Raw genomic sequence first — 23,648 nt, forward strand, 5'->3', positions numbered from 1 at the left:
ACCCGCCCCCGTCCGGCCCCCGCACCCTCTCGGGGCTGGGTCAGCCTCCCGCCTCCCGGGCGGAGGGGCGCGAGATCGCGTTGCAGGCGCCCCCTGCCGCCGCTCCGGAGGCCAGGAGGCGGCTCCTATGCAGACCCCAGCCGGACCCGGACGCCCCTGCAGCTGGGCCAGGGCGGAGCAGCCAGCAGGGCACCGCCCTCGGCCCGCCCGCCGAGGAGGGGACGCTAGCGGGAGGCTGTGCCTGCGGCGCGCGCCCGGGGACCCGTCGCACTCTGCACTCGGCCGCCGGGGCTGAGGGGACGGGACGGGCGAGGGCGCGGGCTCGGCGGGCCGGGAGCTGAGTCAAGGCCAGAGCCCGAGAAGCCGAGGGAGGCAAGAGGACCGTGCGCCCCGAGATGGCGGCCTCGGCGGCCGCGGCCGCGGCGGCGGCGGCGGGGGAAGGGATGGAGCCTCGGGCGCTGCAGTATGAGCAGACCCTGGTAAGTGAAACCTAAGGGGTGCGCTATGGCCCCACTGCTGCAGGTTGCCCTAGGAAGTGTGAGGACAGGCGGCCTACCCTAGCCCGGCCTCAGCCTTCCTCAGCTGTGGAAACTGAGGTTCGGGATCCCGACAGGCTGTAGGTTCAGGTTCGGGGTGTTGGAAAGCCGCTTGCTGGCTTCTGGCTGAGGCTGGTGGCCTGCAGAGGACAATGACACCAGGTGCTTGGCCCAGGTGTCCTGCCCCTTACTCCCTTCTGCATACACGTTTTTGTTTTTTCGAGCCCAAGGTTACAGCACCCCAGTACCCTTTCTGAGTACCATCCATACCTCTGAACTTTGTCCACACGCCTATCCCCATTCAACACCTCCCCCCCGGGTCCCCTACTATGGCATGGCACTAAGCTGGGCATAAAGACTGTTGTGGGCAAGTGATCAAATCCAAACCTACCCCCCTGCCTTTAAAGGCTCAAAGTCCAGCATTGACAAGAACCCCTCAGTTGAACTTTTGGGAAAGAGGTGCCTTGGGTGGCTGGTCACCTGAAGCTTCAGGGCTGGTGCAGGAAGTAGGAATGGGTGTGAGAATTGGAACCTTTGTTCGGGCTGGGTCTAGGCAGGCACCCCACCACCAGCACCCACGCCCATGGAGTGTCCCTTGACCTCATAAGAAGCAGGGGTCCTGAGCCCTGAGATGATTCACGGCCACCACCGTGGGGAAGCCATCCACCCTGGTGTCACCAGGGTGGGGGGGCCCAAGGCCTGCAGGAAGAAACTGGCCCTTATGGCTCCTTTTTATCAGCCTGGGCTGGAATTTGCCCGGGAGGGTGGCAGGGAGGAACCTCTTTTAGAGAGGACTGTAACTGAGTCAGGGAGGTGCCCAGTTACCCGAGACGGTCTGAAACGGCATGCCCGGGAGAGGCAGTAGCTTGGGTAAGCGTGACGCTGGCCCGTGGAGGCAAGCTCTTTTGTTGGTGATGGCTCTTAGCCTTGCCATCCACAGGTCAAGGAGAGGGACATTTGGCCATGGAAGCCAGGCACTTAGCCTCTGAAATGGTATCTCTTTTGCACCGGCCGCCGCCGCCGCCGCTCCATCTCCCTGCGTCTGTGAAATGAGTTCTCAGGGTCAAGCTTCCCCGGCTCTGGCCTCTCCCCCTTCTCCTCCCACCCTTTTGTCTTGCCCTCACCTCCTCCCACCTGCTGTGTTTTCTAGACTCCAGGCTCTTCCTCCTCCCGGCCCTCGCTCTTCTTTCCTATGTATTTCCTCTCCCCTCTGCTTCTCCTGCCCTCTCTGTCTCTCTCACTCTGTGTCTTTATCATCCCTCCCCCCCACCCCCCCAACCACAACCACAAACCCCAACCCCAACAGGAGCCCTTTGTGTCCTGGAGCTCCGCGGGTGGCAGCCAGAATCTGCTCCTCCCCACCCCCCAACACACGCCCAGCTTGGCAGGTCCAGCCATAACTCTGTCCCTTCCCATCAGCCTCGTGTCCACAGTCACAGCCTTGCCATCCACAGCCTCTGCTGTCCCCCAGGGTCTGTCACTTGTCCCAAGTGCAGTTCCAGAGGAGGACTGAAACCACCCAACACTTGCCTTACGCACCCAAAGAGGCTTTCCGCTTTCAGCCGGGCTGACGGGCTCATGGGGGTTTGGGAGCGGAGAATGAGGACAAGGGATTAGGGTGGGTGGGAAGGGTGCCGATGAGTTGGTCACAGGCCAGAGGCCCAGCGGGAACGTGATAAGGATTGGGGCTGGGATCCTAGGCCCAGCTCGGCTGCCCTCGGCTCCACCAGCCTCTTATTGTTGCGCACACGCCCTTGACCATCCCTTGTTCTCTGACCTTCCCGCCTCCCACTTTCAGCCTGCGCCTTAGGTTTTTCCATCTTTCCCCTGCTCCGGACCCTTCCTCTCCTCCTCCCCAGAGCCCGCACCCCTGGCTCGCTAGAAGAGGACTGATTATTCTGCCACCCCCAGAGTTGTGTCCCTGTACCTCGTCTGTCCCCATCGCTCTGGCCAAGACAGCCCCCGCAGTCTACAATGTACATTGTTCCCACACTCCGAGCTGAGTGAAAACTGGATTCAAGATGGGGGGTACACAGTGTGGGAGCTGCGTGAAGGGGAGTCAAAACCCAGGAACCCTCCCCAGGTCCCCACCTAGCCACACATGCTAACGCCACATTTTGTCTCTTGCTCCAGATGTATGGCCGGTACACTCAGGAACTCGGGGCCTTTGCCAAAGAGGAAGCTGCTCGGATTCGCCTGGGAGGGCCTGAGCCCTGGAAGGGGTCCCCTTCTGCCCGGGCTCCCCCAGAGCTCCTGGAATATGGACAGAGCCGATGTGCCAGATGCCGCAGTGAGATCTGGATAGGGGCAGGGACCTACCTGGCGGTTCTGTCCTGGGGGAGGCAGAGACCGTTAGAGCTGCCCGTGGGGGGTGGGGAGAGACCGGGGAGTAGCAGAGCAGCACTCTGGTACCAGCTTCTCTATGGATCTTCCCTTCCCTGCTTCCAGTTTGTTCTGTACGCTGCCACAAGTTCCTAGTGTCCCGGGTCGGTGAAGACTGGATCTTCCTGGTCCTGTTGGGGCTCCTCATGGCATTGGTCAGTTGGGCCATGGACTATGCCATCGCTGTGTGTCTACAGGGTGAGGGCCAAGGCTGGGAACAGCCAACCTGTTTCCTCCGTGCCACAGTTGTTTAAGTAACTTGGCTACTGGCCACTTTGGCCAGGCTGACTGCCCATCTCCAGGCAATAGTCCCTGCCACGGGCATAGACCACGCCTTCCTGCCTGCCCTCCAGCCGTCTTATCTGGGATGGGCTTTGTCCCAGTGGATGCCTTCTAGGGCCTTCCCGTCTCTCTGTGCCCTTGTCCCGTCAGTGTGTCCCAGTGTCGGGCAAGGTGTGGGTGGATATGTGCCCTGGAAGTCCAGCAAGCATGTCCTGTGCCCACAGCTCAGCAGTGGATGTCCCGGGGCTTAAACACCAACATCTTGCTCCAGTACCTGGCTTGGGTTACCTACCCCGTCGTCCTCATCACTTTCTCTGCTGGATTCACCCAGATCCTGGCCCCGCAGGCTGTCGGTAGGGCAGGATGGCTTGGGAGGAGGGGGCGGTCAAACTTCCTGAATGAGGCCTGTCAGGCAGCGTTCCTGGATGTGTACCTCCGCAGGATCTGGCATCCCTGAGATGAAAACCATCCTCCGGGGAGTGGTGCTAAAAGAATACCTCACCCTCAAGACCTTTGTAGCTAAGGTCATTGGGCTAACGTGCGCCCTGGGCAGTGGGATGCCCCTTGGCAAAGAGGTAATTGCAGGTGGGGGAATGAAGGCGTCCCTCCCATTGAAAGAGAAGGTCAGGCCCAGGTCCAGAAGGCCCCGTCCCTCCTCACAACCCACCCCTACCCCCAGGGACCCTTTGTGCACATTGCCAGCATGTGTGCCGCTCTTCTCAGCAAGTTCCTCTCCCTCTTTGGGGGTATCTATGAGGTAAGAGGAGAGCCCTGAGATCCAGGGGGAAGGGGCTGCTGAGCCCAAACTGACACTGTGTCCCCAACCCTTGCCAGAACGAATCCCGGAACACGGAGATGCTGGCAGCCGCGTGCGCAGTAGGAGTGGGCTGCTGCTTCGCAGCACCTATCGGAGGTAGGCGTGGCTCCAGCCAGCGTAGCGTACCCCCCCCCCCGCCCCCCCCCCCCCCCCCCCCCCCGCACTGGGCCTCTCCTGCTCCACCCCTCTTCTCCTGGGAGTAAGCCCACCGGCCGATGTCCTCTGCCCCCTTGCAGGGGTCCTATTCAGCATTGAGGTCACCTCCACCTTCTTCGCTGTTAGGAACTACTGGCGAGGCTTCTTCGCGGCCACCTTCAGTGCCTTCATCTTTCGGGTCTTGGCAGTCTGGAACCGTGATGAAGGTGGGGGATGTTGGTGGCAGCGAGGGCATCTGGGGTAATTCCAGTGCGACACAGGTTTACCTGCCACCCCTCTGCTTCCTCCCCTCAGAAACCATTACTGCTCTCTTCAAAACTCGGTTCCGACTCGACTTCCCCTTTGACCTGCAGGAGCTGCCAGCCTTTGCCGTCATTGGGTAAGGAGCTTACGGGAGGGGGTGGGGTGGGAGGGGGTGGGACGGGAGGGGGGGTCTCCATGAGAAGACCCCCCCCTCCACCTTGGTGCTTCTTTCTTCCCCAGTATTGCCAGTGGCTTCGGGGGAGCCCTCTTTGTCTACCTGAACCGGAAGATCGTCCAGGTGATGCGGAAGCAAAAGACCATCAACCGCTTCCTCATGAGGAAGTACGTTGGCCGCAGACTCTTCTCCAGGCCGTTCTGGGTTGTCTAAGGGCCACATGGGGAGAGAGGGAGCCGTCAGGGTTTGAAGTAGAGGCCCAGTCAAAATCAGGCACTTCAGGTGCAGGGCCACATGCATACAATCCCAGCACTCCAGAGGCCGAGGCAGGGTTGTAGCAAGTTCTAAGCCAGCCATGGCTCCCATGTGAGTGACGCTGGGTCTCTCAGATGAAAAGCTAAAAGGCAGCTACGCTTGGGAAATCAGCTGGTGTTTCCAGGCTGATGATGCTGTGACTTGTACACGTGGGAACCAGCTGGGATCTGTTCCTTTTGAACCTGTCAGTGACAGGGGCCCTTGGGATAAATGACCAAGGTTTGCTTAGGGTTTTCAGGCCTGGTCCAGATAGCAGACAGTGTTTGTACCTCAGTTTACCCCGTGACCAGTGTGGATGGCTATTTATTTTTTTTAATCTCAGAACACAGCCTGAGAACTGAGAATGGGAAGACACGTGGGACGGAAGTGCTGCTTTCTATAGAACTTCTTCCACTCTGCCTTTTTTGTTTTGTTTTGTTTTGTTTTGTTTTGAGACAAAGTCTCACTCTGTAGCCCAGGCTGGCCTTGAACTCAGAGTGTGCCTGGCTCACACTGCCCCCACTTAAGTCACCACTGAGAGCAGAGGCTTCTTTAAGTCTTCATACTACTTGCCCCTCAGCTGGGGCTTTTGAGAGCCGAGGCAGTCACAGCTCAGACTTGTCCAAGAAAGGGCTGGAGATGTTTTTGCTATTGCTGTGCACTATGGGGTCAGGGAAGGACCCCAGTACTCCCAGCTCTTACAATAATCGCAGTCCACCATCACCCTTGGAGCTGTGGCATCAAACGCAGTAAGGACCTCTCCGGCTCGCAGGCTCTGTGCCCTGATCCATAAGCCCTGCTCTGACGTTAGTCCCGAGGTGTGGAAGGGCGCCTGGCCTGTGATCAGTCCACGGGAAGCGGGCCCCAAAATGTCTGATGCTGTCAAACCTCTGTCTCTAGACGGCTGCTCTTCCCGGCACTAGTGACTCTGCTCATCTCCACTCTGACCTTCCCCCCTGGCTTTGGACAGTTCATGGCCGGACAGGTAGCCCCTAGCCCAGAAATGTGACCCCCCACACACACACATACCCAGGTGCATTCCCTTCCAAAGCCAACAGTCCCAGCGTGACCGGGATGCCCTGCACCCATGGACTCCTGGGGGCCTCTTCCTGGGGTCCTGTGCCCCAGCCTACAGCCTTCTCTCCACCCCAGCTCTCACAGAAAGAAACGCTAGTCACTCTGTTTGACAACCGGACATGGGTCCGCCAGGGCCTGGTAGAGGATCTCGAACTCCCGAGCACATCACAGGCCTGGAGCCCACCACGTGCCAATGTCTTCCTCACCCTGGTCATCTTCATTCTCATGAAGGTGAGAGACCCCTGCCAGGGCTAGAACCACTGATGTTTACCCAGGCCGCTGGGTGCAGGCGCGATCCCAAGCACTTACCACCGGGTATTCAGAGCATTATGAGAAAGGCACCCTTAGCCCTGTCTTAAAGATGGGGAGTCAGAGCATGAAGTAACTGCCAAAGCAGCTGGTCAGGCGAGAGGATTTGAACCCGGGCCCTCTGGTTCCAGAGTCCTCTCTTTGCCCTTTGCCTCTGGGGATTCTGGGCTAGCTGGGAAGGTTGTGCCTGGTAGGTGGATTGGCAAGGTGGGCTTCCCTGAGGCCTGTGGCTTGAACCCACCCTGCCCACAGTTCTGGATGTCTGCACTGGCCACCACCATCCCAGTGCCCTGTGGGGCCTTCATGCCTGTCTTCGTCATCGGTGAGTCTGCAGCTGCCTGCCTCCCAGCCTGCACCCTTCATGCCCTCTGCCTGCCCCCGTGTGGATCCCTCCTCTGCCGGCAGTGTGTGTTGACCCAGCTCTAGCCCAGACCCCCACCCCCACCCCACTCCCATGGGATCGCCCCCTGTACTAAATCACCCACCGGCCCCTCCCCCACCCTCCGACCCTCTCTCTTCCTAGTGTTCCCCCACTACCTCTTTCTCTTCCTAAAACCCCCCCTGAAGGAGCAGCATTTGGGCGGCTGGTGGGTGAAAGCATGGCGGCCTGGTTCCCCGATGGGATTCACACAGATAGCAGTACCTACCGGATTGTACCTGGAGGCTATGCCGTGGTTGGTGAGCACCCAGTTCTGTTTGCTTTGTGGTGCTGGGGATCCAACCCAGGGGATTGCACGTGCTGTGCGTGTAGTTACAGTCCAGCCGTGCCGCAGGTCTGCGTCTGCGTTGGGAGACGCTGGGGCTCTGGCGCCCCCTGCTGGCAGGGCCGTGGGCCCAAGCACTCTGTAGGGCCACCCTGAGGGACTCTTAAGCAAGCAACCCTTGCCCTGGGGAAGGGAACGTCTCCTGGGGACTGAGCACCCTGAGGAGACTGAGCATGGCTGTCCCCCAGGGGCAGCCGCACTTGCCGGAGCAGTGACGCACACGGTGTCCACGGCTGTGATTGTCTTCGAGCTCACGGGCCAGATCGCCCACATTCTGCCCGTCATGATCGCTGTCATCCTGGCCAACGCTGTGGCCCAGAGTCTGCAGCCCTCCCTCTATGATAGCATCATCCGCATCAAGAAGCTGCCCTACCTGCCTGAGCTGGGCTGGGGCCGCCACCAGTATGGAAGGGCCCAGTGAAAAGAGGGTGGGAGTGAGGGGTAGGCCTCCCAGGACCCTTCAGCCCCACCTCCAGCAAGGTCCCAAACCAGGGAGGCTGAGCTCCTCCTAGCTGTTTCGCTCTCGGTCAGAGATGCCCTCACCCTGGGGGATCTGTAGCTGGCCCGTACTGACCCCAAAGGAGGGTGGAGGACACGCTGGGCCCTCCACTCCTGCCCCCTGTGGTTCTCCAGCCTTCCTCATGACACTGGGATGGTGGTACTCTGGGCCAGTCTTCCATGCCGAGTGCACACTGAATGCCCGACTCTATCCCCAGGCAGTACCGGGTGCGAGTAGAGGACATCATGGTACGGGATGTGCCCTATGTGGCCCTCAACTGCACCTTCCGAGACCTGCGGTTGGCACTGCACAGGACCAAGGGCCGAATGTTGGCTCTAGTGGAGTCCCCTGGTGAGGCCGCGAGGGGTTCCTGGTGTTATGAGCATCTCCCGGGGACTCGGCTCAGGAAGAGATAGGGAGCCCAGAACCAGTCTCCTTGTTCTATATCGGTCAAGACTTGACGGGCAGGGTTCTCCTTTAGGTGTGCCGTGCGTGTCCAGGGCCCCAGCTTGGGTGTGGGAAGAAGTAGGAGCTCCCTCCCCACCCCTGAGTCTCCTCCCTTGTTCTGTCCAGAGTCCATGATCCTGCTGGGCTCCATCGAACGCTCTCAGGTCGTAGCATTACTGGGGGCCCAGCTGAGCCCAGCGCGCCGGCGGCAACACATGCAAAAGCTGAGGAAAGCCCAGACGTCGCCACCGTCCGATCAGGAGAGCCCCCCTAGTTCTGAGACGTCCATCCGCTTCCAGGTGAAGAAAAGCGCTCCGCAACCACACAGACTTCTGCAGTGTCGTCTCGGAGGTCCTGAACCACCGCCCTTTCCTGTCTGTGCAGGTGAACGCAGAGGACTCGGCCTTCTCTGGATCCCATGGGCAGACCCATAAGCCCTTGAAGCCTGCCTTAAAGAGAGGGCCCAGCAACAGCACAAGCCTCCAGGAAAGTACCGCAGGTGAGCCATTTCTACCCCACCTCAGACAAAGCCTGGGCCGCCGCACGTGGATAAGGCTACCCCCTTGCCTTCTGCACCTTACCCCTATCCAACTTGGCCCTTCTGGCTTTGGAACACAGGCAACATGGAGTCAGCAGGCATTGCCCTCAGAAGCCTCTTCTGTGGCAGTCCGCCGCTGGAGGCTACTTCAGAAGTGAGTAGGCCGGATACCCCCTCCTGCCTGCCCAGCTCCCTTTCTGACTCTCCACGCCACGTGCCTCCCGCCCTCCTGTCAGCTCTGCCCCTGCAGTGCGCCCTTCTTCCTGGGTTCTGTCTCGCCCTTCACACCCCCCTCCCCGTAACCTCTCTGCTTTGGCTCTGACCAAGTTGGAAAAGTCAGAATCCTGTGACAAGCGCAAGCTGAAGCGGGTCCGAATCTCCCTGGCGGTACGTGTGCCCCTCGCCCTGCAGCTCAGGAGCACCAGGCCGGGAGGGCCGGGGTCTAGGTGGGACAAACCTCCCAGGGCCAGGGCTACATCCACCTCCCTTCCCGCCTTCCTCCTAGAGTGACTCGGACCTGGAAGGCGAGATGAGTCCTGAGGAGGTAAGAAGATGCCAGACGAGGCTATTTGCTTCCTGGGTGTGTTGTCGTCTTGGCTAAAGGATCACAGGGAGGGAAAGGGGCAAGCGGCCTTCGGAGAGAGGAGCTCCAGGCTCCCTCTCCCTGATCGCCAGTCTCTTCCTCTCAGATCTTAGAGTGGGAAGAGCAGCAGCTAGACGAGCCTGTCAACTTCAGTGACTGCAAAATCGACCCTGCGCCCTTCCAGCTAGTGGAGCGGACCTCTCTGCACAAGGTAGGGCAGGATAGGTCTGGACCCGGACCAGTGTGCTAGTATGTGAGGAAGGCACGAGAGAGAGAGAGGCAGTATACTTGATGCTGTTCTTAAAACAGGACTCCTTAGCCCTGTCCTCCTCCTTGGTGGAGCCAGGCATCGATTTTCCTCTGCTCAGACTCACCCCAGGGAATGCTGGACCAAAGCAGCAACAAAGACACAGCTTGAACTGGGTGGGAGCCAGGAGGCCAGGCCAGGGTCAGAGCTAGGCAGGAGGTTGCCAGAACCCAACAAGGCTGACACACACCCACGCTGGAAAAAAAAAAGGGGGGGGGGGTGAGAAACAGGCCAGATAAGAAAATCCAATAAACAGGCTCACAAACAGTCGAGAAGGGTGAGGCGACTGCAGGGAAGAGATAAACAAAGATGAGAGACACCGGTAGGGGGCTTGGAATGTCGGACCCCAGAGAGTCTGGCTTCAGGCATGGCCAAGGAAAGCTGGTGGAGGAGATCAGAAAGGCTGCTCCGCAGAGCACCCGGAGCAAGAGGAACGAGAACAGATTGATGGAGGTGAACGGCGGCGGCGTACACACGAAGGCGGGGCTTAGAGCGGGGTAGCTGGCACCACTGGGCACTGACAGCTGCCCCGTAAAGGCAGGGAATACAGGCTTCCCAGCCAAAGCCAAGCGGTATTTTAATCACAGCCTCCATGGGCAGGTGCAGGCCAAAGTGACAGGTAAAGGTCAGTGGTCCCCAGACTTGGGCTTGGGTGGCTAGCTTAGCTACAGACTGTTGCTAAAAAGTCAGCACAGCACGTACAAGCAGAGCCCATGATGGGAAGGGTAGGAGACAAAAGAAAAACAACACAGCAAAAATAAAGGAACTTAGACCCTTTTAGATAAAGACCTGAGATCAAGATGGGGGACTGCAGTACTATGGTGAAGGAAGGGGAGATGGCCAGACGGTACTACAAGCTGCACTCTAAAGCCTTTCTTCCCCAGGCATCAGCCATCTTTTTCCTTTTTTGAGACAGGATCTCACATAGCCCAAGTAGGCCTCGAACTCATGACCCTTGGTCTCTCTGGAGATTTCAGGCACATGCCATCATACCCAGCTGTGACGCCCTTGATTCTGTCATCCATGATTTTGATGATAAGAACACTGGCGTGCTTTGAGTGCTTGCTGTGTGCTGGGTACCATGCTAAGATCTTCATGAATGTAACTGAATTCTCACCACCACGCTAGCCAACGGGTCACACACCCAAAGACAGTCTAACCCAAAGTCCTGTCTTAACTGAGTCATTCGGTGAGAAAAATCATCTGCCTGCATGGGTTTCGCAGAGTCAGGCCAGGGCACAGATCTGGCCTGCTCTCAGAATTCTTTCAGAAGGCCACGCTGTCCTTTTCCCTGTCGGTTCAATTCACTGTTCCCAGGCCTAAGAAATTCGGGCCCTCCAAAGGGCTCCCTGGTGTCCAATTAAATTAAAATGAAAAAGAACAAAGTAGGTGTTTGTTACAAACTTAAACTGTCACAGGAAGGAAAGAAGCCGCTGAGGAACCGCTAACAAAAGTACAAAGAGCTGGAATGATAACATAAAAGATTAGAATTCTAGAGATTCGAGTCTAAATTAGAATCCACGTATTAAGAGAGCGGTAAAGCAGTAACCCACTTAGGTGCCAGAGGGGTACTTTCGGAGGGTGAGAACCCATGAGACGCTTTAGGAACCTCTCGGTGGCAGCTAGCTCCAGTGGACAGAGAGGAAGCCGGAGTGCCAGGATGACGGCAAGACCAGCGAAGCCAAGTCCTCTCCCTGCTGCTCACAAGCTTGGCTGTAGAAGTTAAGCAAGTTGCTTCGCCTGTCTGGGTTTCCTTATCTATAAAGTAGAGGTGGCATAAACTGAGTATGGTGGTGTATGCTGGCACTCAGGAGGTGGAGGGTCAGATAGTCATCTGGGAACTACTACACAGCAAGTTCAGTCATCCTGAGATATGTGAGACCTTACTTCAAAAAAGAAAAGTTGGCCAGGCAGTGGTGGCGCACGCCATTAACCCTAGCACTCGGGAGGCAGAGGCAGGCCGATCTCTGTGAGTTCGAGGCCAGCCTGGTCTATGGGGTGAGTTGCTGGACAGCCAGAGCTGTTACACAGAGAAACCCTGTCTTGAAAAACAAAAAAATCAAGACCTGTAAAGCCTGGAAACAAGGCACAGAAGAAGGGCAGGCTGGCGTGGGCCATTCTAGGGGGTCCTGGGTGCCGCTCAAGTTTTAGAAAGCCATAGAATGGCAGATCCCAGCTGGAGAGCGGGGAGGCAGGAAGCAGGGAAGCACATTCTGCTGCTGTCTCGGCCCTGGTGAGGACCGTGAGGCTGAACTGGGGAGGATGGCACAGATGCCCCAGAAGTAGAGCAGTCAGCCTGGCGGCTGCCAGGCACACATCGTCCACAGACCTACAAAAGCACATTGGCTGCTAGGTCGCTGTGGCTGCGGATGAAGGTATAAGGGAACTGTTTAACAGGGCCCTTGGAGAAGGTGAGATGGATCATATGACCACAGGCTAAGAGATTACAGTAACATACCGTATAGGAACAGACCGTCTCCCAAGGATCCTGTTAAGGCTAAATTAAGGCTAATCTGTAGCATGCAGGGTTTAAGTTATATAACGAGATTGCTAACTGCATGAAAACTGTAGGCTTTGAAGAAACATGACTTCTTAAAAAAATGAGTTGCTTTTTTTTTTCTTTTTTTGGTTTTTCAAGACAGCATTTCTCTGTGCAGCCCTGGCTGTCCTGGAACTGGCTCTATAGACCAGGCTGGCCTTGAACTAGGAGATCTGCCTCCTGAGTGCTGGGATTAAAGGCGTGCACCACCAGAAAACTGAATTTCTAAGATGGGTGTGGTAGCACACACCTATAATCCAATACTTAGGAGGCCGGGGCAGGAGCAGACTATGAGTTCAAGGCCAGCCTGGGCTAAGTAGTGAGACCTTCCAAAAGAAACAAAACTGAACTTGTCCTGGAGCTACAGCTCAGTGAGTAGACTTCCCCAGCATGGATGACACTCTGGCCTTGATCCTTCATAAGCATGTTCATACTCCAGACGGAGAAAGTGGGGGACATTCTCCAAGCCCCTTCCCGTAAGTTAGGATGAGAAAACATTTAGGACAAGACACGAGGTACTCAGGGAGCTGTTGGTGCTGCCCATCGTGATCCACCTGTTATGTCAAGAGGCTCACGAGCCCACCCAGAACAGCAGATAACAAATTCCGGGAAATGCTGATCGCTGTTTTCAAGACAGCAAATGGAAAGTGCTGATAATGTGAAGGTGGTCACATCTGATCTCGCTGGGGAAGCTACAATACAAGCAGCCTCGAGGCTTTGGGACTCAGGAACATTCTGGTGGCATCTCCCTCCATCAGTGCCTCCCACGATTCTATTCCACACACACACCCCCATTTTGTCCTGGACCCCTTTGCCTGTGATTCCGAGCTGCCCCTTTCAGTGTCCAGTCCAGTGTTTCCTCTCCCTGCTCTGCAGACCCACACCATATTCTCACTGCTGGGAGTGGACCATGCTTACGTCACCAGCATCGGGAGACTCATCGGGATTGTGACCCTAAAGGAGGTGAGGTGGCCGAGCCGAAGCCACTTCCACGTGGCTCCCCCAGGGGAGGTGCCAGAGGGCTCTGAGTGGGGAGCAGATAGATGCCTGACGCTCTTACCTCTCCAGCTCCGGAAGGCTATCGAGGGCTCTGTCACAGCACAGGGTGTGAAAGTCAGGCCACCCCTCGCCAGTTTCCGGGACAGCGCCACCAGCAGCAGCGACACCGAGACCACTGAAGTGCATGCGCTCTGGGGGCCGAGATCCCGCCACGGCCTCCCACGCGAGGGCAGCCCCTCCGATAGTGACGACAAGTGCCAGTGAACCCCTGGCTGGATGGCCTATCTCCCTTCTGCAAGCAGCGGCAACCGGACACTGGAACCCACGTCCACTCCAGCTGTGGGCTGCCTGGGCTGCCAGCTCCTCCATCCTCCAGCCGGCCTACCTGGAATGTAACTCAACACCGACCTGCCGGAGGATCAGCAGCGCCCTCCCTGGCAGGATGAGGCAGGGCCACGTGGCCCTTGCCCACTCTTTTGAGAAAAGGGCAGAACTAAAATGGGTTTATACTGGAACCTCCAATGACAAGATGTATATAGAAATTTACAAAGATTTTTATATTAATTTAATAAAACAATAAATAGAATAAAGTAAACACCTAATTGGCCACTCATGTATAGAACACTTGTGCTCCTGCCTCATGTTTTCGCCTTGGATCCTCTTACCTGCCCAAGCCTATGAGACTCAGTCCACAGCCACCTGTGGACCCCAGTGTCCCACTATAGGACAAGCCAGAGGCCCCCACTGCCCGATCAGCAACACCCTGCCTGTGACGGCCCCCTGACACTGTGGCTACCGCCTGCCATTCAGCCAAGAAAAGCACTGCCTGCTTGCCCAAGGACAGCTACTCCCTCATGGCTGTCCATTCATTGGCACAAGTCTTCCGGCTGCCCAGGTGGCCCCCTTGTGGTCCTCTCTGAAAGAACGTGGCACTCGGCTCTAACAACCAGAGCCCTTCCTTTTCCCAGTTCCGCCCTACTGAGAACTCTGTACGCGCCCGCCCGCGCCCACACCCTACACCGACCCTGCCGTGCTGGGAAAGGGCCAGGGTGGAGGGGAGGGAGGGGCAGGGAAGGGGGAGGAAGACACACCCTTCCATCCTTCCAGTGCCTCCCAGAGAAGATCGGCTCAAAGAACAGACCAGAAGCCCCCTGTCTTTAGGAAAAAAAAGGTTTAGAGACAGTGGAGAGGGGGGCACAGCAGCGCCCAGCCGGGCAAGGGGACCCTTCGGGGACGGGCGGCTCAATCGGTCGACTCCAGGAGGGCGGGCGGGCGGGCGGGCGGGCGCCAGCCCCACGGGAGCAGGTGGTTCAGTCAAGCACGTGGACTCGGTGAAGAGAGAAGCAGAGGAGAAGGGGCACAAGGGAGGGTGGAGGAGGTGGCCAGGCTTCCTCCATCCCCACCCCACCCCCAGCCCAGCCACACGACCCCCCTCAGGTTCACGTCCCAGGAGGAAATGTGGCATTTTGGATTCAAGAAACATGAACGTCACTGTCTGCCACAGCTGTAGCCATGCCCCAGGGGGTCCCGGGCAAGCCCCGGCAAACCCCAAGAGTGGAAGCAGTACATGCGCCCCCAAACCTGGCCCCTGCCTCCTCTCCAGACACTTTCATGCAAAACACACAATGGAGAAGTGAGCGCTCCCGGAAGCCCTCGGAGCTCCAGAGCCCACGTTTTTTTTGGCCGCAGAGGCTCTGCCCCAGGCAGCCGCCAGGGGAAGCATGCCGCCACCGGGCATGTCTGAGTCACTGGTCCTCAGCCTCCACCTCATCCTCGTCTAAGGATGTGACCCCAGAAGAGGCCACATCAGAGACCTGCTGCTGCCTTTCCCAGCTGCCCACAGGCAGTGGGCAGAGCAGCTGGCAGTCCTTGCAAGAGTCGGGCTCCTCCTCGGCAGGGGAAAGGCAGGATTCCGTGAGTGGTGAATTGTAAAGTGAGTCCTGGGCCTCCAGCGGACCCAGGCTGCGGAAGGCACTTTCCCGGCTCGGGGGCAGTCTGGCAAGGAGCAGCTCTTCACCCAACAGCTGGGAGGTCATCCTGGCCGGGGAGCCCAGCAACCCGTCCTCCAGGCTGCAGAGACTAGAGCACAGGGTATCCGGGGACACGGTCTGGGAACAGTCGCTCTCGGGCTCCACAGAGCCCTGGCGCACTGGCCGGGAGAACCGACGACCTGTGAAGAGGTCCTGGAGGTGGGGCCCCAGAGACCCAGTCATGTCTGTGAAGGGAAGGAAAAAAGAAAGAAAGAAAAAGAAAAAACAGCTTTGCCAACCTCATTTCAGTCGGTCAATATGGAAGCCACCCGGCCACAGACTTCCCACCCCCTGCCTGCCACCCTCATCATAGCTGTGGGGGCAGGGTTCAACATGAATGTCAGTAGGAGCTGGATAACAAGCCTTAATTTTTGATGCCTTCGGTCCTTTCATGGTGGATTAGAAATTCTAATAATATTTACTTTATAGTGTTAGAACAAGAGTTTGGAACAGAGGAGACGAGCAATAAATGCAGGCCCACTGTATGATCACACAGGTTGCTCAAAGCACTGAAGGCTGAATTGCCTGCGCTCTGCTCCCTAAGTAGGGCATCCTAAGCATGGGACTGTGCCCCCCAGAAAAAGCTATGCATTTTTTAAAAATTTGCTCAAAGATTCCACACACACTTTCACTTTCAAGGTTAGCCTGGGCTACATACTAAATAAGTAGCCTGAGCTATAGTGAGAGGCCCTTTCTCAAAAACAAAACAAACAAAATTTTTAAAAAGACCAAAAAAAAAAAAAAAAAAAAAAAAAGAATCAGAAAATACTTGTGGTTGAGAGTTCCACCTTGGCCTTAAGCATTCAAATCAGTCCCCTCTGGACCACAGCCGCAGCTTCTTGCCTGCTTTAAATGCAGGTTTTGGCCTTGAAACCCTTGTTGATTATCTGGAGGAGCAGGAACTCATAGGGGATCTTCAAAGGCGAAGGGCTGGGGTTGGGGGTTGGGGGTAGGGGTCCTGTGAAGCCAGACACCAGAAGCCGCAGGGAAAGCTAGCCACAGAGTCCGAGAAACAAACGGGAAGATGAAAGGAGAGCTGAGCGCAGCTGCAGGGCCCCCAGGGCTGCAAGCACTGGCCCAAAGCAAGACCCGCAGGCCAGCACACACAGATGCTGAGCTGAAGCCAGAACCCTGCCACTCCGGCCCAGCATGCCTTCCTGTTTGCTTGGGATCACTGCCCTGGGAGGTGCTGGGTACTGTGCTCATCTGTCCTGCCAGGGCCAACCAAAGCCACCTCAGAGAGGCAAAGGCAAAGGTACCACAGATCCTTCTGGAAACATGACTGTACTAGGGTCGGGAAGAGGCCCCAGGTTCTCTGGGCTTCTTTATTCTGAGAACTAACTGTAGGGCCCACTACCCACAGGGAGAGAAGAAAGCAGGTTCAGCCTGTAGAAAAGAGCTGTTCCATGTCCAAACTGCTGGCTCCCCAGTGATCTTTGGCCTTGGAGTGTCAAGGTCAGCCTAGGCAATCTATTTCCTCCTATCTGGAAGGCTTATGGTGCCTCTGGGAGGCTTAGAGTGAGTCACCACACCTACCAGGCATGCCCACCCCAAGTGGCAGCACAAAGTGTTCCTCACCTGAGTCAGTTCCCCCAGTGAAGTCTTCGTCATAGGAGTCGTCAGTGGAGTCGTCCCCGTCCACTGAAGACCATGCTCGGAGCTTAGCTTCTGCAATAGCAAACTGCTCGGCCACTCCTATCAGAGAGACACAGCGGTCACTGGCACAGGGGCTGAACTAAGCCAAGGTGTCCCTGAGGTCTCTGGGCAGAGAGAGGTGTGTGGGAAAACTCCAGCCCCCATGCCAGAGCCAGTGAGCTAGCTCAGAGACCGCAGCCCTGTGGCAAATCTGTGGGGCTAATTCCCTTGCTGGGGGGTGGGGGGGCGGTGGGGGCGGCGGGGGCAGCGGCTACCCACCTGCTGCAAAGCGAGCTTCTTGTTCCCCCTCGCTGAGGTCTGAATAGGAGGAGAAGGCTGATTCCAAAGCTGCAGGTGAGTCGCTGGGCTTGCTCCAGCCCTTCCATTCGATGAGGTGAGCCACGCGGCCCTGGGCCATGGCGGTGGGCTTAGTCACGTGGTCCTTCACCACCTGGGAAATACCTGGACATGGCGGGAAAGAGAAGTCGGGTTAAGGGGAAGGACTGAGAATAGCTTGCAGGGAAGTAGGTGAAGAGTGTTAGAATGTCTCTCCATGTCTTTTGGGCAGGAAGAAGGGCTAGGATTGGTTGGGGTTTGTTTTTTTTAATAATTCATTTTTATTTTGTGTGCATTGGTGTTTTGCCTGCATGTATGTCTGTGTGAGGGTACTGGACCCTAGAGTTACAGACAGTTGTGAGCTGCCATATGAGTGCTGGGAATTGAACCCAGATCCTCTAGAAGAACAGTCAGAGCTCTTAACTGCTGAGCCGTCTCTCTCTCCTTTTTTTTTTCTTTTTTTCTTTCTTTTTTTTTTTTTTTTTTTCTCATTCTTTGAGACAGGGTTTCTTTGTGTAGCCCTAGCTGTCCTGGAACTCACTCTGTAGGTCAGGCTGGCCTCAAGATCCACCTGCCTCTGCCTCCTGAGTGCCGGGATTAAAGGCCTGCGCTACCACTGCCTGCTGGGCTAGGATTGATTTGCAAAAAGAAATCCCAGAAAATTCCCACAGGAATCAGTCACACAGGAATTAGTCCCACAAGACATGAGGAAAGACAAAGCGGGCAGAAGGACGGAAGTGGGGTGCGTACCATGCAGGGAGGATCTGGCCAGCGCAGCGATCTCCTGGATGGTGAGGGCTCTCCGGGACTTGGGCAGCATCGCGACTGTGTCTCCAACATTCACCTTGAGGAACACCATCAGAAGGTCGGTCAGTGCCCCTCGGACAGAAATGACCTTCTTCCCAACATGCTCCTCCCCATTCCTAGGTATCAGCGGGAGCTGGGAGCAGGAAGAACGCCAGGACGACACACAGGCCCTAGTGGCTACTGGCATGCAGAAAAGGCTAAGAAGCTGGAGTCTATGAACTGTCCTCCTAGGGAGCATCGGAGACTCAGGCCCAAGGGAACAGAACTACAGCTGGGCCCCCAGTTCCCCAGCTCCCAGCAGGGAGAATTATAAAGTGAAGAATTATGGAATAGAACCTCTGAAGACAGAGAAAGGCCAGGCAGTGGTGCTGCACGCCTTTAATCCTAGCACTCAGGAGGCAGAGGCAGGCGGATCTCTGAGTTCAAGGCCAGCCTGGCCTACAGAGTGAGATCCAGGACAGGCAGGGCTACACAGAGAAACCTCGTCTAGAAGAAAACAAAACAAGACAGGAAGGGAGACAGCTAAGGCAGAGACTCAAGGTTCCCTCCTCTCCGCTGTCGTTAGACACATGCCCCAGCTCTTTCTAGGCTGGCTATCAGAAGCACACATTCAGCATAACCAAAGCCAGACCATTCTCTCCCTCACATGTGGCTTTGCTTTCCAACTTCCTTTTTATCAACCACCATTCTCCGTTTCACTGGGGTCCCTACCTCAGAGTTACCATCCCCTCCCCCCTAAGCTTTGCCTGTACGTATCTGATCTAAAAACCTAGCGAGGGGCCAGGATGTAGCTCATTCAGGAAGCATTGTGTTTGGTCTCTAGCATCTGTGGTACATAATGCCAGCACCTGGGAGTTGAAGGCGGGAGGATCAGGAGAATAAGGTCATCCTTGGCTACCTAGTAAGTCGAGGCCAGCCTGAGCTACACAAGACCCTATCTCAAAACAAACAACTACCGCCACCAACAACAGAGAATCCTTATTGATTATAACTCCAAGCCTTCCCCGACCCATTCCTGTCCTGTTCCCACTGCCACTTCCCTTAAAACCTCGGTGCCCCTCCCCAGGTTGGCACAGGTCATTGATCCCTAATCATCCATGCTACTTGTTTAGCCTAGAAGTCTGTGGACATAATCTTTTCTGTTCTTTCCTGCTTCAGTACATCCCATAAGTTGGCTTTCTCAGCTTCCCAATTTTGACTGAAATATCACCCCTCAGAGGAGCCTTCCTGACACTCTGTCCTCTCACTGGACTCTCCAGTTAATCACTATTTATATCATTGCACCATTAATGGTCTTTATCTCTTTAAGGAATTCTGTCTGTTACGGTTACTGCTGCAACCCAGTGTCAACAGTGCCTGGTAACAAGTAAATGGATGGGCTGAATGAACAAGATATAGATGATATAGATATAGATCTTCCCAAGAATACAATGAATCAAAATGTCATTTCAAATCTTGTACAATGATGCATATGCATGAAATGTCATAATGAAAACCATTATTTTGTATGCTCACTAGAATTTAATCTTAAAAATTGGGGTTTTTTTTGGTGTGTGTGTGAGTGTGTGTGTGTGTGTGTATGTGTGTGTGTGCGTATGTGTGCGTGTGCGTGTGTGTGTATGTGTGTGTGTGCGTATGTGTGCGTGTGCGTGTGCGTGTGTGTGTGTGTGTGTGTGTGTGTGTGTGTGTACGTGTGTGTGTGTGTGTGTGTGTGTGTGTGTGTGTGTGTCTGTGTGTGTCTGTGTGCGTGTGCGTGTGTGTTTTAGGGGAGATGGAGCAAAGGCTCCGTGGTTAAGAGATTTGCTGTTCTTACAAAGGACCCAAGTTTGATTCCCAGCTCCCACATCAGGTGGCTCACAACCTCCTGCTAATCCAGCTCCAGGAGATCCAACACCTCTGGGCTCCATGGGCAAACCCACAAACAGATGCATACACCTAATTAAATTTAAAAAAAAAAATTTTTTTTTTTTTTTGAGCTGAGGACCAAACCCAGGGCCTAGCGCTTGCTAGGCAAGCGCTCTACCACTGAGCTAAATCCCCAACTAAATATAAAATTTTTAAAGTTTTTTTTTTTTTTAAGAAATAATATTGTCTTTTCTAGGCTCTCCCTCTGTTATTCGGGCACTTAAGGACTCCATAAGGAGACCGGTGCCTCTCCCTGGACTGCCCAGTGCCATCCGGCTCCCCCACCTTCCCTGTCCACGAGCAGCCTGCCTGCCTCCAGGGAAAGGAACCAGCTTTTTAGGCCAAGAGGGCCATCCTTGCCTTACGAAATGCTCCCTGTCGTTTAAGGCCACAAGTGTCACTTCCTGTGCCCCTCCACCCCTCAGGCACGCGCGCCGCTCTGCTCCATACTGCCTTGTGTCACTCCCGAGGGAGCAGGAGAAGGTAGGGTCAGAGTTTTAATCCATCTGGGCTCCTAACTCCATCCTGTACCTGACTTAATGCTCCTTGACAAGCCCCAGCAAATAAATGTTTTCCTTGGCTGAACATAATTGATGCACACACCCCCTTCCCAGCATTACCTAATTCTCCTCCATCATGGTTGGTTCCACCTGGCACAAGAGGCCTCCACCTGCTGCCCCTTGACCTCAGGCCCATCAATCCGTCCCTCTCCTTCAGTACCTGGCTGACAGGGCCTCCAGATTGGCGCCGATAAATAGCCTCTGGCCAGGCCTGTGGGAAGGAGAACCTGCCGGGTGTTTCCTGGCTCGCTCTCCCTCCCTCCCCTCGCTTGCCCTAGCCGCTGCCATCCATGAAGGGGCGACGCTGCTCCGCGCAGCTGCGGCCCTGGCCCAGAGAAAAGGTGTATATCTCCGTGGCAACCCATCACCATGCAACAGGGTCTCCCGGGATACGGCCTGGGATGCGCTGACGTCAGCACCGAAGGCGCTAGCGAGCCAGCCCGCTGGCACCAAGCCGAGCAGAGCAGACCGGCGCGGGGGCGGCCTGCCGGATAGCGCCTCCGCTTGCAGGAAAAAGAGAGTCCGAAGCAGGATGGTGAGGCAGAAACAGGGAGGGGGTCACACGAACCCTAAATGTGAACATTCCCCCCCCCCCCACACACACACACCACACACACAAACATGCACAGAAAAGGCCCAGCACCTCTGGCAAGTCCTGGCTGTCTACAGAAGAAGGACGCGGGGACCGGCTCCAGCCTCGGAGAGTCCGAGCAGATCCCAAGGAAGACAGAGAAAGACCACGAGGGAGTTCGATCCACTCCACAGCCCAGGCAGGGTCCGAAGCCACTGAGGAGCGGGAGGAAAAGGTGTTCGTCTGGATCCCCACTTCTACCAAGCAAGATCCCCATTTTCTTTTTTTTTTTTCCATTTTCATCATGTTGCCATGTCATTTTTTATCACCCTTCCCCCATCCCTCAGGCAATCTCAGACCACCACGTACTCTCCCGTACCCTGAAACCCCCATCCCCACATTTCTGCCCTTTTGTGGCAGTTCAATGAACTCCTTCCTCTACAAATATTTTGCCATCAAAACGTAAGGTGAAGCCCAAACGTGGATAAATTCTGACTCTTCCCCAGTTTCTCAACCCTTGGAAAGTGCATGCAATTCTCCCACTAACACTGTCGCCATCTCCCACTTCCCCTCTCCTCTCCTACTCCCTCCCTCTCTCCAATCTCAACTGGTCTGGGACTCTATTCTTTCCCAACAAACCCATGTTGTTGTTGTTTTTTTAAGTTTTCGCCCTTGTAAGTCATTCCCTAATAGCCCCAGCCTGAGTCTGGATCCGATAGCTACACCACAGTGATTTTCCTCTCGGTATCTGGTGTGCCTTCCTCCTCAGCTTCCCATCACCTCCCAGATCACATCCATGGTCTCTGGTCTCACCTCTGCGACTTGTCTGACAAGTCCATCTTCCTCCGGGCCCTTCACGCTGCCACAGAAACATTTTGCCCAGCACAGAGATCATAGGCATGCTGGCAATGTCGATGCAGAGAACCCAAAGCTCGAACTGCTTCAGGCTCAGCTCCCAGTTCTATTCTTGTTTTGGCTCCGGATGCTGAGCCAGTCCCCTCCCCACTTGGAACTTGTGCCTAGTCACAGAAGGAGAACACTCCTCCTGTCTCCTGGCTTTGAAGAAGTGGGAGTACCAAGGGCCTAGCCAAGTTCTCTGGGGCTTGGGGAGCCGCAGCCCGTCCTTAGCTTACACAGTACCAACTGGCCATGTGCAGAACAACTAACCTTTCAGCTGGAGCAGCCGGCTCTGTCCCTGAGCCTCAGCCAGGTGGTGGTCCCCAGAAACGCTACCAACCAGAAAGAAGACAGGTTACTGGCCATCCCTGACCCCCGCTGGTACCTCGGGACTCTCAGGGCTAGCGCTAGGTCCAGCCGAAGTCTTTCCTCACTACAGAAAGGGATGGCTTTCTGAACTCCAAGCAGACCAGGGAAGTCACGGCACCCTGCTGCTTCTCAAATGCATAACCCACGAGAGAGGTTAATCCCGTGGACTACAAGTCCCAGAATTCATCAAGGGAAGTACAAATCTCAGCCAGAATTTAGTTGTAGAGCACCTCAAATATCAACCACACTGATGTGTTGTGTGACTGACCACCTGCTTGGAAAGCCTAGGACCCATTCCAAATCCATTCCTTGACATAGAAGCAAGGTAAGCTGGCAGACCTCAGATGGGATGGCCAAAGCTAAGGCAGTGCATCCCACGTGTCTACAGGGAGACTAAGGCCTGAGCAGGGGTCAGTGGCTTTAGGAAGACCTGGTGGCCTGCCTGGACTTTTCCCCCCAGAGTAAGGGTGATTTGGGGTGGGGTGGGGTGGGGTGTTATTGGAATCAAGTGTCTGTGAGCATGAGAGATTTATCAGTTTGCTCACAGATGCTCCACATGGGGCTTCAGTCCCTTTAATCAACCAGCTGGTTCTGAAGCCCGGAGCAAGTATTAGGCAAAAACTCCGAGGTAGGGTAGTTGGCCAGTTTTTCCAGGCTGACTCCTGAGGATGACAGCACCCAGCTGGGAGAGGCAGGATCGCAGCGAAGGGTCCCTCCTAAGACAGTGAGGTGAGAAGTAGGTGGAGGCAGAAAGGAGTATGTAGATACAGAAGGCTAGTTGCCAGGAGCCAGGACGGTGGAGGCCGCAGGTTGCCAAGCGGATCCCAGGCTGTGGCCCTGCAGCCACCCTCAGCAGCAGGAACACAGAAGGCGAGCATACCACGGAAAAACCCAGCGGAAGGCAGGCCACGGAAACAAGCCAGTCCATTAGATTAGCCCCCTCCCGGTTCGCTCATCTGGCCCGACCCGCCTCCCCGGCGCAGGCTCCTCCCTCTCCTTATACCAGCCCCCTCCTCACCGCCCCTACCACCCACGGCCCCACCGGGCAGCTGTGGAGCCCGACTCCCTATCCATGCTCCGGCCTCCGCCTCTTACCCTGACCGGCTGAGCGCCGAGAGCCAATACAGCCCATGGCAGGGAACCCAGGCACGCTAGCCCGCGCTTGGGACCCGGGCCATCGCCTTGCAGAGGGTCGGGCCGCGGTCACCACCGGGGAGGGGACAGCCTGAGAGGAGGGGAGGGGGTGGGAGCAGCGCGTCTGCGGCCGCTCCCGGGAGAGGGGAACAGGGCCGGTGACGTAAGCGCGGGGCCGTGCCCACCCAGCGCAGGCGGGGCAAGCCTACGTCACAGCCACTCAGTAACAGCCTAGGTCTTCAAACAGCCTGCATCTCCAGTCCACTGCGGAGCCACGCTGAAGACAGAAGCCGGTCGGCCGTGCGGGCATTCTACACAGGACAGCCCTTTAATAGCTTCTATAGCTTTAAGGGTCTTAAACCCCAGGGCCGGGATCAATCGGAGCAAAAGTCCTAAGTACCCTACTGCACTAATATTCCCACATGTCAAAACGGAGAGCCCAACCCTCCAGAAACCC

The 23,648-nt window shown here is 56.1% G+C and overlaps 2 protein-coding genes across 8 annotated transcripts; one reads left to right on the plus strand and one right to left on the minus strand.

The window, feature by feature from the left end:
* Positions 1–250: 250 nt before the first annotated feature.
* On the plus strand, positions 251–13,569 carry Clcn2 (chloride voltage-gated channel 2). Of its 2 annotated transcripts, XM_006987741.4 has the most exons (24): positions 251–479; positions 2,670–2,826; positions 2,985–3,116; positions 3,425–3,553; positions 3,642–3,775; positions 3,880–3,957; positions 4,035–4,113; positions 4,254–4,379; positions 4,468–4,552; positions 4,657–4,758; positions 5,786–5,870; positions 6,038–6,193; positions 6,524–6,593; positions 6,839–6,949; positions 7,224–7,437; positions 7,752–7,885; positions 8,108–8,280; positions 8,366–8,480; positions 8,600–8,673; positions 8,847–8,906; positions 9,025–9,063; positions 9,209–9,313; positions 12,825–12,911; positions 13,017–13,569. In XM_006987741.4, exons 1-24 carry the CDS (start codon positions 396–398, stop codon positions 13,209–13,211), a joined length of 2,724 nt encoding a protein of 907 aa, XP_006987803.1. In that variant the 5' UTR covers positions 251–395; the 3' UTR covers positions 13,212–13,569. The 2 variants fall into 2 exon arrangements, with proteins under 2 accessions (XP_006987803.1, XP_015861771.1); XM_016006285.3 differs by lacking the exon at positions 8,847–8,906.
* Positions 13,484–23,368, minus strand: Fam131a (family with sequence similarity 131 member A). 6 transcript variants are annotated; one of them, XM_006987742.4, is made up of 7 exons: positions 23,153–23,368; positions 21,959–22,020; positions 20,864–21,006; positions 17,699–17,792; positions 16,892–17,074; positions 16,556–16,672; positions 13,484–15,162 (listed from the first exon to the last, which is right to left on the minus strand). In XM_006987742.4, the coding sequence occupies exons 4-7, from the start codon at positions 17,766–17,768 to the stop codon at positions 14,693–14,695; spliced, it is 840 nt and encodes a 279-aa protein (XP_006987804.1). In that variant the 5' UTR covers positions 17,769–17,792; positions 20,864–21,006; positions 21,959–22,020; positions 23,153–23,368; the 3' UTR covers positions 13,484–14,692. The 6 variants fall into 6 exon arrangements, with proteins under 6 accessions (XP_006987804.1, XP_076404668.1, XP_006987806.1 ...); XM_076548553.1 differs by lacking the exon at positions 20,864–21,006 and having other exon boundaries at positions 23,153–23,294; XM_006987744.4 differs by lacking the exon at positions 23,153–23,368 and having other exon boundaries at positions 21,605–22,020.
* Positions 23,369–23,648: the final 280 nt, after the last annotated feature.

Source organism: Peromyscus maniculatus, chromosome 12 (assembly GCF_049852395.1).
Source record: "Peromyscus maniculatus bairdii isolate BWxNUB_F1_BW_parent chromosome 12, HU_Pman_BW_mat_3.1, whole genome shotgun sequence".
NCBI lineage: Eukaryota > Metazoa > Chordata > Mammalia > Rodentia > Cricetidae > Peromyscus > Peromyscus maniculatus.